The sequence below is a fragment of the Rhinopithecus bieti genome, unplaced genomic scaffold (assembly GCF_001698545.2).
Source record: "Rhinopithecus bieti isolate Rb0 unplaced genomic scaffold, ASM169854v2 scaffold_6947, whole genome shotgun sequence".
NCBI classification, from domain to species: domain Eukaryota; kingdom Metazoa; phylum Chordata; class Mammalia; order Primates; family Cercopithecidae; genus Rhinopithecus; species Rhinopithecus bieti.
Window position 1 is genome coordinate 736,713 of NW_016805294.1, and position 12,747 is coordinate 749,459.

A 12,747-nucleotide genomic window follows, 5' to 3' on the forward strand; every position below is an offset into this window, starting at 1 on the left:
TGGGGTTTCACCACATTGGCCAGGATGGTCTCGATCTCTTGACCTCATGATCCGCCCACCTCAGCCTCCCAAAGTGCTGGGACTACAGGCGTGAGCCACCGTGCCTGGCCTTTTATTTTATTTATTAAGTAATACACATGCTTGAAACTTATTTAGAAAAAAAAAAAAAAGGGAATAGTTAAAAGTAATCCCCCTCCCAGTGCTTTTTTCCAGCTGCCGCATTATTTTTCCTGAAGGCAAATTATTATGGCCAATTATATATTCCCCAGAGATGATTTTTTTTTTACAAAGGTATAGGTTGTAGCATTCTTATATAAACTGTTGTGTGGCTTCCTTTATTCCATTTAATTACATAGAGATACTTCCATCTGAAAATATAGAGATACCAATTTTAATAGCTACATGGTATTGTGTGACTGTCCCATAAATTATTTAACATAACCCATATTGATGTAGGTTGTTTCTAACCTTTTATTATTGCAAAAGATTGTGCCTACATCATTTAATGTATATATGAGCATATTTGTCAGATTTTTTTTTTTTTTTTTTTTTTGAGACAGTGTCTCACTCTGTAACCCAGGCTGGAGTGCAGCATCACAATCTCAGCTCACTGCAATGTCCACCTCCCGGGTGGACATATAGGACTTCCTCAGCCACCCAAGTAACTGAGCTTACAGGTGCCTACCACCATGCCCTGCTAATTTTTGTATCTTTTTAGTAGAGACAGTGTTTCACCATGTTGGCCAGGTTGGTCTAGAACTCCTGGCCTCAGGTGATCCACCTGCCTCAGCCTCCCAAAGTGCTGGGATTATAGGCATGAGCTGCCACACCTGGCCTGTCAGATAAATTCTTAAAAGGGTCAAGGAAAGCGTTTCTGAAATTTTGTACATATTGCCAAATTGTCATCCTACATATTTGTGGCGGTTTTGACTCTCAAAAGCCATGTGAGAGAGGATCTGTTTTCCCACATGCTTGCCAAACATAGTGTAGTATTAAACTTATTTATCTTCACTAATTTGAGAAGAGAAAAACTGTATCTTGTTGCAGTTTTAATTTGCATTTCTTTTTATGAGCAATAGTAGACATCTTCTTGAATACTTAAAAGAGCCATTCACATTTTATTTTCTATGAACTGTCCGTGTCCCTTGTCCATTTTTTTAGTAGGTGGTTATTCATCTATTTGTAGGAGTCCTATATGTTAAGAAAAGTTTTATACAACTTTTAACTCTTTTTACATGTTTATTTTGGCACACATAAATTTTAGCAAGCTTTCTCATCTTTTATGACTTCTAGATTTTGTTTCACAGAAAAGAACTTACCCAGTCATTAGACTTTTTTTTAAGTTTTCTCAGATTGTTTTAAATTTTGGGGAGTTTTATTTCCTGTATTCATATATTGAATTCATTTAGAATTTATCTTAGTATAAAGTATAAGGGAATGATCCCACTTTATCATTTTTTCAGGAGATTACCCAGATGTTCTAATATCAAGTATGTCTTTGAAATCCCATCCTTATCTCGTAGCATATTTCTGTGGTTTGGGTCTATTTTTGAACATTCTATTTTATTCCATTGATCGTATTAATATTATTTATGTGCAAGCACAAGCTATTTTAAGTATAGTAGCTGTGTTGCTTTTAAATATCTTTTAATTTGGCTACTAGGCCCCATACAATTCTTTTTCAGAAGATTCCTGGCTACCCAATTTATTTTTCCACATGAACTTTGGAGTCAACTTCCCTAATTCCTCAAAATATTGTGCAAGTACTTTTAGTAAGAGTATTTTAAGTGAATAATTTGACAGCTATCTAAGAACATATTATAGCTTTTCAGTTGTTTTGTTTTTGTACTTATATATTATTTAGTATAGTTTTAAAGTTGTATTAAAATAGGTTTTCCACATTTTATAAACTTATTCCTAGTGTATTAATTTCCTCTATTATAAGTACAGTATTTTATTCCAGTAAAACTTCTGACTGGTTGTTGCTCTTATAAATCAAGGCTATGAATTTTTCTTCAGCTACTTTACTGAATTCTCAAAAACTGTAACCATTTTTTACTTGATTCTATAGGTTGACCTGTATATAATCTTCTTGTCTGTAAACAATAACTTTAGTGTTACTTTTCAACATTTATATTCTTATTTCTTCTATTTCATTTTTCTTGTTTATCAAGCAGTAGCTGTTTTAATAGAGTTATTTTTTGTCCAAAGAGAAAATAGTCTTTTTTTTTTTCTACTTACATTTTTAAAATAAATGTAATGAGAAAGACTGTGGGAAAATAAAGCAGATACCTTATACAATGGATTAATTTTTTTGGTGCCATTTCTTCTGGCTTTCTGTATTATTGGGACTCTGAAATCTTCATTAGTACTACTCCCAAAAATGTTCGAATGAATTAAATCAGATTCAGGGGTACAAGTGCAGGTTACATAGGTGAATTGCATGTCTTGGGGGTTTGGTATACAGACTATTTTGTCACCCAGGTAGCAAATGTAGTACTTGATAGGTAGTTTTTTGATCCTCTCCCTTCTCCCATCCTCACGGTATCCCTGGTGTCTGTTGTTCCCCCCCTTTGTGTCCATGTGTTCTTGCTGTTTAGCTGCCACTTAAGAGAACATGTGGTATTTTTTGTTCCTTTGTTAGTTTGCTTAGGATAATGGCCTCCAGCTCCATCCATGTTGCTGCACAGAACATGATCTTGTATTTTTTTTTATGGCTGTGTAGTATTCCATGCTGTATATGTAACACTTTCTTTATCCGGTCTACTACTTATGGACATTTAAGTTGATTCCATGTCTTTGCTATCGTTAACAGTGCTGTGGTGAACATATGCGTACAATGTGCCTTTATGGTAGAATGATTTATATCCCTTTGAGTAATATACCAAATAATGGGATTGCTCGGTCAAATGGCAATTCTAAGTCCTCTGAGGAATTACCACACTGCTTTCCGCAATGGCTGAACTAGGTTACATTCCCACAAGCAATAAGTGGATAAGTGTTCCCTTTTCTCTGCAGGAATGATTAATTCTTTTAGAGAGTCAAAGACGGAATCCTAGGGAAGATGATATCTGAGACAGGTTTAGAGTTCTGTATAGAGTCATTGGGCAAATAAGGGGATTAGGGTGCAGCACACCAACATGGCATAAGTATACATATGTAACAAACCTGCACGTTATGCACATGTACCCTAGAACTTAAATTAAAGTATAATAAAAAAAAAAAAAAAAGGCATTCTAGGCAGACAGAAAACCAAAGGCATGAAACTCTGAAACAGCTTACTATGTTTGGATATTTATAAGCCGTTGTTATTGTTGGAGTATAAACTGTAAGAGAGAGTAGGAGGACAGAAAAAACAGCCTGTATGCGGAGGGAAGAAAACATTTAAATTAAACCGAAATTCTCAAAAGATTTGGGCAGCCAGCCCCTGTAGAGGAAAACATAGAATCACCTAGAAAGGGTTTTTCATAAACTACACTTTTCATCACCCCTATTCTGTCACCTGGAATATTGATAACACTGAAGGGAGTGTGCCTTGTCTGTCAGGTGTATTTGGATGAAATAGTTTGAGAACCATGCAGGCAAGTTGAAGCCAATGTGTTAAAGAGAATATGACATCAGATTTGCATTTTAGAACATTCCTTCTGATAACAAATTAAAGGGAACCTTAAAGGGCTGGAGGGGAAGGGCAGACGGGGCTAGGGGAGGAGAACTCTTTTAAAAAGCTACTGAAGGTGGGGTGCGGTGGCTCACGCCTGTAATCCCAGCACTTTGGGAGACCAAGGCGGGCAGATCACCTGAGGTCAGGAGTTCAAGACCAGCCTGGCCAACATGGTGAAACCCCATCTCTACTAAAATACAAAAATTAGCTGGGCATGGTGGCAGGCACCTGTAATCTCAGCTACTTGGGAGGCTGAGGCAGGAGAATCTCTTGAACCTGGGAGGTGGAGGTTGCAGTGAGCCAAGATCGTGCCACTGCACTTCAGCCTGGACGGCAGAGTGAGACTCCATCTCAAAAAAAAAAAAAAAAAAAAAACTGCGGAGATCAGGAGGCACAGTGATAAAGAGAAGATCTGAGCTATGAAGTAGCACTCAAGATGATTAAAGGAATATATAGGAAGTAGAGTTGATAGAACTTAGCAAGTGATTAGATATATGAAGTGCTAGAGAAAAGAAAAGTTGATATTTTCAATTATTTTAGCATTTTGGCAAAAAATTATTTCGGAATGAAATTGATTAACTAAGAATATGAACTTCCCACATTAACTGGTAATTTTGATCACCCTTATTCTCCATGACCATAAATATTTGAGAGTTGTTGGGAAGACAAGAATGGTTATTTCCTGAGTAGCTATCAGTTGTCACTATGAAACATGAAAATAAATATCAGTTTGCTATGTCTAGGTATTCCAATATTTATGCACAATTGTTCTTTAAGATATATTAGTATTTTATATATATATACATTTATATTTATATAAACACATTTTAATTTTTGTTTCCATGCTCTTTAGAATTCAACTAGAGGGCAGCCTTGTGGATGGCCCCGAAGCAAGCCTGATGGAACAGGATAGAACCAACCATGTTGAGGGCAACAGACTAAGTCCATTCCTGATACCATCACCTCCCATTTGCCAGACAGAACCTCTGGCTACAAAGCTCCAGAATGGAAGCCCAGTGCCTGAGAGAACTCATCCAGAAGTAAATGGAGACACCAAGTGGCAGTCTTTCAAAAGTTATTATGGAATACCCCATATGAAGGGAAGCCAGAATAGTCGTGTGAGTCCTGACTTTATACAAGAAAGAAGAGGGTATTCCAAGTGTTTGCAAAATGGAGGAATAAAACGCACAGTTAGTGAACCTTCTCTCTCTGGGCTCCTTCAGATCAAGAAATTGAAACAAGACCAAAAGGCTAATGGAGAAAGATGTAACTTCGGGGTAAGCCAAGAAAGAAATCCAGGTGAAAGCAGTCAACCAAATGTCTCCGATTTGAGTGATAAGAAAGAATCTGTAAGCTCTGTAGCCCAAGAAAATGTGGTTAAAGATTTCACCAGTTTTTCAACACATAACCGCAGTGGGCCTGAAAATCCAGAACTTCAGATTCTGAATGAGCAGAAGGGGAAAAGTGCTAATTACCATGACAAGAACATTGTATTACTTAAAAACAAGGCAGTGCTAATGCCTAATGGTGCTACAGTTTCTGCCTCTTCCATGGAACACACACATGGTGAACTCCTGGAAAAAACACTGTCTCAATATTATCCAGATTGTGTTTCCATTGCGGTGCAGAAAACCACATCTCACATAAATGCCATTAACAGTCAGGCTACTAATGAGTTGTCCTGTGAGATCACTCACCCATTGCATACCTCAGGGCAGATCAATTCCGCACAGACCTCTAACTCTGAGCTGCCTCCAAAGCCAGCTGCAGTGGTGACTGAGGCCTGTGATGCTGATGATGCTGATAATGCCAGTAAACCAGCTGCAATGCTCGATACCTGTCCCTTTCAGAAACCAGAACAACTACAACAACAAAAATCAGTTTTTGAGATACGCCCATCTCCTGCAGAAAATAATATCCAGGGAACTACAAAGCTAGCATCTGGTGAAGAATTCTGTTCAGGTTCCAGCAGCAATTTGCAAGCTCCTGGTGGCAGCTCTGAACGGTATCTAAAGCAAAATGAAATGAATGGTGCTTACTTCAAGCAAAGCTCAGTGTTCACTAAAGATTCCTTTTCTGCCACTACCATACCACCACCACCATCACAACTGCTTCTTTCTCCCCCTCCTCCTCTTTCACAGGTTCCTCAGCTTCCTTCAGAAGGAAAAAGCACTCTGAATGGTGGAGTTTTAGAAGAACACCACCACTACCCCAACCAAAGTAACACAACACTTTTAAGGGAAGTGAAAACAGAGGGTAGACCTGAGGCACCACCTTCCCAGAGTCCTAATCCATCTACACATGTATGCAGCCCTTCTCTGATGCTTTCTGAAAGGCCTCAGAATAATTGTGTGAACAGGAATGACATACAGACTGCAGGGACAATGACTGTTCCATTGTGTTCTGAGAAAACAAGACCAATGTCAGAACACCTCAAGCATAACACACCATTTTTTGGTAGCAGTGGAGAGCTACAGGACAACTGTCAGCAGTTGATGAGAAACAAAGAGCAAGAGATTCTGAAGGGTCGAGACAAGGAACAAACACGAGATCTTGTGCCGCCAACACAGCACTATCTGAAACCAGGATGGATTGAATTGAAGGCCCCTCATTTTCACCAAGCAGAATCCCATCTAAAACGTAATGAGGCATCACTGCCATCAGTTCTTCAGTATCAATCCAATCTCTCCAATCAAATGACCTCCAAACAATACACTGGAAATTCCAACATGCCTGGGGGGCTCCCAAGGCAAGCTTACATCCAGAAAACACAGCTGGAGCACAAGTCACAAATGTACCAAGTTGAAATGAATCAAGGGCAGTCCCAAGGTACAGTGGACCAACATCTCCAGTTCCAAAATCCCTCACACCAGGTGCACTTCTCCAAAACAAACCATTTACCCAAAGCTTATGTGCAGTCACTGTGTGGCACTAGATTTCATTTTCAACAAAGAGCAGATTCCCAAACTGAAAAACTTACGTCCCCAGTGTTGAAACAGCACTTGAATCACCAGGCTTCAGAGACTGAGCCATTTTCAAACTCACACCTTTTGCAACATAAGCCTCATAAACAGGCAGCACAAACACAACCATCCCAGAATTCACATCTCCCTCAAAACCAGCAACAGCAGCAAAAATTACAAATGAAGAATAAAGAAGAAATACTCCAGACTTTTCCTCACCCCCAAAGCAACAATGATCAGCAAAGAGAAGGATCATTCTTTGGCCAGATTAAAGTGGAAGAATGTTTTCATGTTGAAAATCAGTATTCAAAATCAAGTGAGTTCCAGACCCATAGTGTCCAAATGAGACTGGAGGAAGTACCGAATGTGAATAGTAGAAATTCCCCTTATAGTCAGACCGTAAAATCAAGTGCATGCAAAATACAGGTTTCTTGTTCAAACAATACACACTTAGTTTCAGAGAATAAAGAACAGACTACACATCCTGAACTTTTTGCAGGAAACAAGACCCAAAACTTGCATCACATGCAATATTTTCCAAATAATGTGATCCCAAAGCAAGATCTTCTTCACAGGTGCTTTCAAGAACAGGAGCAGAAGTCACAACAAGCTTCAGTTCTACAGGGATATAAAAGTAGAAACCAAGATATGTCTGGTCAACAAGCTGCGCAACTTGCTCAGCAAAGGTACTTGATACATAACCAAGCAAATGTTTTTCCTGTGCCTGACCAGGGAGGAAGTCACACTCAGACCCCTCCCCAGAAGGACATTCAAAAGCATGCTGCTCTAAGGTGGCATCTCTTACACAAGCAAGAACAGCAGCAAACACAGCAACCCCAAAGTGAGTCTTGCCATAGTCAGATGCACAGGCCAATTAAGGTGGAACCTGGATCCAAGCCACATGCCTGTATGCACACAGCACCACCAGAAAACAAAACATGGAAAAAGGTAACTAAGCAAGAGAATCCACCTCCAAGCTGTGATAATGTGCAGCAAAAGAGCATCATTGAGACCATGGAGCAGCATCTGAAGCAGTTTCAGGCCAAGTCATTATTTGACCATAAGGCTCTTACTCTCAAATCACAGAAGCAAATAAAAGTTGAAATGTCAGGGCCAGTCACAGTTTTGACTAGACAAACCACTGCTGCAGAACTTGATAGCCACACCCCAGCTTTAGAGCAGCAAGCAACTTCTTCAGAAAAGACACCAACCAAAAGAACAGCTGGTTCTGTTCTCAATAATTTTATAGAGTCACCTTCCAAATTACTAGATACTCCTATAAAAAATTTATTGGATACACCTGTCAAGACTCAATATGATTTCCCATCATGCAGATGTGTAGGTAAGTGCCAGAAATGTACTGAGACACATGGTGTTCATCCAGAATTAGCAAATTTGTCTTCAGATATGGGATTTTCCTTCTTTTTTTAAATCTTGAGTCTGGCAGCAATTTGTAAAGGCTCATAAAAATCTGAAGCTTACATTTTTTGTCAAGTTACTGATACTTATGTCTTGTGAAAGAGAATTTCACTTACATGCAGTTTTTCCAAAAGAATTAAATAATCGTGCATGTTTATTTTTCCTTCTATTCAGACCCTGTAAAATTTGGATGTATCTGTTTTAGATCAATTCATCTATTTAGCTCTCTGTATATTATCTCCTGGAGAGACAGCTAGGCAGAAAAAATAATCTATTAAAATGAAAAAATACCATATGCAGTCTAATGTGGGAACTTTAAGTATTTTTTAATTCAAGGTAAAATATATTAGTTTCACAAGATTTCTGGTTAATAGGGAAATTACTCTCTTCAGTCTTCATGAGTTGGGGGAAATTATAATGCTGACATTCTTAGTGCTCCTAAAGTTGCCTTTTCTCCATTTATACATTTGGAGTGTTGTGATTTATATTCATTTTGATTCCAGTTTCTCTAAAATTTCATCTTTTTGATTAAAAAATATGATACAGGCATACCTCAGAGATATTGTGGGTTTGGCTCCATACCACAATAAACTGAATATTACAATAAAGCAATTTATAAGGACTCTTTGGTTTCTCACTGTATATAAAAGTTATTTATATACTATACTGTAATATACTAAGTGTGCAATAGCATTGTGTCTAAAAAATATATACTTTAATTTAAAAAATAATTTATTGTTACAAAATGCCAACAGTCATCTGGGCCTTTAGTGAGTGCTAATCTTTTTGCTGGTGGAGGGTCTTGCTTCAGTATTGATTGCTGTGGACTGATCATGGTGGTAGTTGCTGAAGGTTGCTGGGATAGCTGTGTGTGTGGCAATTTCTTAAAATAAGACAACAATGAAATGCCATATCAATTGAGTTTTCCATTCACAAAAGATTTCTCTGTAGCATGCAGTGCTGTTTGATAGCATTTTGCCTGCAGCAGAATTTCTTTGAAAATTGGATTCAGTCCTCTCAAACTGTGCTGCTGTTTTATCAACTAAGTATTTGTAATATTCTAAATCCTTTGTGGTCATTTCAGAAGAGTTTACAGCATCTTCACTGGCAGTATATGCCATCTCAGACATTCTTTGTTCACCCATAAGTAGCAACTTCTTATCCTTTCAAGTTTTTTCATGACATTGCAGTAACTCAGCCACATCTTCAGGCTCTACTTCTAATTCTGGTTCTCTTGCTACATCTCCCTCATCTGCAGTGACCTCCTCCACTGATGTCTTGAACTCCTCAAAGTAATCCATGAGGGTTGGAATCAACTTCTAAACTCCTGTTAATGTTGATATATTGACCCCCTACCATGAATTATGAATGTTCTTAATAACTTCTAAAATGGTGATACCTTTCCAGAAGGCTTTCAGTGTACTTTGCCCCAGTCCATCAGAAGACTATCTTAGAAGCTGTAGACTAACAATATATTTCTTAAATGATAATACTTGAAAGTCAAAAATACTCCTTTATCCATAGGCTGCAGAAAGAATGTTGTATTAACAGGCATGAAAACAGCATTGATCTCCTTGTGCATCTCCGTCAGAGCTCTTGGGTGACTAGGTGCCTTGAGCAGTAATATTTTGAAAAGAGGTTTTGTTTTGTTTTGTTTTTTTAGCAGTAAGTCTCAACACTGGGCTTAAAATATTCAGTAAACTATGTTGTAAACAGATGTGTTATCGTCCAGACTTCTTTGTTCCATTACTTTACATAAGCAGAGTAGACTTAGCATAATTCTAAAGGGCCTTGGAATTTTCAGAATGGTAAATGAGTATGGGCTTCAACTTAAAATCATCAGCTGCATTAGCCTGTAACAAGAGAGTGAGCCTGTCCTTTGAAGCAAGGCATTGACTTCTATCTATGAATGTCTTAGATGGCATCTTCTTTCAATAGTAGGCTGTTTGGTAGCGCCACCTTCATCAATGATCTTAGATAGATCTTCTGCATAACTTGCTGCAGCTTCTACTTCAGCACTTGCTGCCTCACTGTGTCCTTTTATGTTATAGAGATAGTTGCTTTTCTTAAACTTCATAAACCAACTTCTGCTAGCTTCTAACTTTTCTTCTGCAGCTTCCTCATCCTCTTCATAGAACTGAAGGGAGTCAGGGCCTTGCTTTGACTTAAGGAATGTTGTGGCTAGCATGATCTTCTATCCAGACCACTACAGCGCTCTCCATATCAGCAATAAAGCTGTTTTGCTTTCCTACCTTTCATGTGTTCACTGGAGTAATTTCCTTCAAGAACGTTTCCTTTACATTCACAACTTGGCTAACTGGCATGCAAGGCCTAGCTTTTAGCCTGTCTTGGCTTTTGACATGTCTTCCTCACTTAGCTCAATCATATCCAGCTTTTGATTTAAAGTGACAGACATACAACTCTTCCTTTCACTTGAACACTTAGAGGCCACTATAGGGTTACTAATTGGCCTAATTTCAATATTGTTGTGTTTTAGGGAATAGAGAGGCCCAGGGAGAAGGAGAGAGTGAGGGGAACGGCTGGTTGATAGAGCAGGCAGAATGTACACAACATTTATCAGATTATGGGTATGGTTTGTGGTACCCCCCCCAAAATTAGAATAGTAACATCGAAGATCACTGATCACAGATCACCATAACATGTATAATGATAAAGTTTAAAATACTGTGAGAATTACCAAAATGTGATACAGAGACATGAAGTGAGCACATGCTGTTGAAAACGTGACACTGATAGACATACTTAACATGTTGGGATTGCCACAAACCTTCAATTTGTAAAAGTCACAGTAACTGCAATGCACAAAAGAGCAAAGCACAGTAAAACGAGGTATGCCTGTATTTTTTTTTTTAAAAAAAGCTTTTTGTTAAAATTCAGGATATATAATAGGTCTGTAGGAATAGTGAAATATTTTTGCTGATGGATATAGATATATACATGGGTAGAGATGAAGATCTTAATTACAGCTACGCAGCATAGATTTAGTAAAAGACATTTGAAAAGACAAATGTTAAATTAGTGTGGCTAATTGCCTGCCTGTGCCATGTTTTCCCTCTTGCAATGAGATACCCCACACTGTGTAGGAGGATGGAGGGAGGACTCCTACTATCCCTCTTTGCGTGTGGTTATTAAGTTGCCTCACTGGGCTAAAACACCACACATCTCATAGATAATATTTGGTAAGTTGTAATCGCCTTCACTCTTCTCTTATCACCCAACCCTATCTTCCCACCTTTCCATCTCTGTTGCTTTGCAAAACAGCCCCTTCCTTTTGCCTGACTCTCCAGGATTTTATCTCATCATAAATTGTTCTAAAGTACATACTAATATGGGTCTGGATTGACTATTCTTATTTCAAAACAGTAATTAAATGTTGTGGGGAAGTAAGAGGAAAAAGGGGTATCTTTGACAATAAACCAAGCAATATTCTGGGGTGGTATAGAGCAGGAAATTTTATTTTAATATTTTAAAATCCAAGTAACAGGTAGGCTTCCAGTTAGCTTTAAATGTTTTTTTTTTTCAGCTCAAAAAATTGGATTGTAGTTGATACTACATATAATACATTCTAATTCCCTCACTGTATTCTTTGTTTAGTTTCATTTATTTGGTTCAAAATAATTTTTTATCCCATATCTGAAATGTAATATATTTTTATCCAACAACCAGCATGTACATATACTTAATTATGTGGCACATTTTCTAATAGATCAGTCCATCAATTTACTCATTTTAAAGAAAAAAAATTTTTTAAGTCACTTTTAGAGCCCTTAATGTGTAGTTGGGGGTTAAGCTTTGTGGATGTAGCCTTTATATTTAGTATAATTGAGGTCTAAAATAATAATCTTCTATTATCTCAACAGAGCAAATTATTGAAAAAGATGAAGGTCCTTTTTATACCCATCTAGGAGCAGGTCCTAATGTGGCAGCTATTAGAGAAATCATGGAAGAAAGGTAATTAACGCAAAGGCACAGGGCAGATTAACGTTTATCCTTTTGTATATGTCAGAATTTTTCCAGCCTTCACACACAAAGCAGTAAACAATTGCAAATTGAGTAATTATTAGTAGGCTTAGCTATTCTAGGGTTGCCAACACTACACACTGTGCTATTCATCAGAGAGTCACAATATTTGACAGGACTAATAGTCTGCTAGCTGGCACAGGCTGCCCACTTTGCGATGGATGCCAGAAAACCCAGGCATGAACAGGAATCGGCCAGCAAGGCTGCCAGCCACAAGGTACTGGCACAGGCTCCAACGAGAGGTCCCACTCTGGCTTCCCCACCTGATAATAAAGTGTCAAAGCGGAAAGAATGGTAAAGTGTGGTGTAAGAAAGGAACCACTGAATTAAATTCACCTAGTGTTGCAAATGAGTACTTATCTCTAAGTTTTCTTTTACCATAAAAAGAGAGCAAGTGTGATATGTTGAATAGAAAGAGAAACATACTATTTACAGCTGCCTTTTTTTTTTTTTTCCACTATCAATCACAGGTATACAAGTACTTGCCTTTACTCCTGCATGTAGAAGACTCTTATGAGCGAGATAATGCAGAGAGGGCCTTTCATATAAATATATACAGCTCTGAGCTGTTCTTCTTCTAGGGTGCCTTTTCATTAAGAGGTAGGCAGTATTATTATTAAAGTACTTAGGATACATCGGGGCAGCAAGGACATATTCAGTATC

General features: G+C 38.0%; 1 protein-coding gene across 1 annotated transcript in view; it reads left to right on the forward strand.

The window, feature by feature from the left end:
* Nucleotides 1-12,747, forward strand: part of TET2 (tet methylcytosine dioxygenase 2) — a 134,534-nt gene that overhangs the window by 83,785 nt on the left and 38,002 nt on the right. The window contains exons 3-4 of the mRNA XM_017872054.1: nucleotides 4,515-7,966; nucleotides 11,925-12,015. Of these exons, the coding sequence (XP_017727543.1) occupies nucleotides 4,561-7,966; nucleotides 11,925-12,015 (3,497 nt within the window). The 5' untranslated portion in view covers nucleotides 4,515-4,560. The remainder of the gene's footprint in view (nucleotides 1-4,514; nucleotides 7,967-11,924; nucleotides 12,016-12,747) is intronic.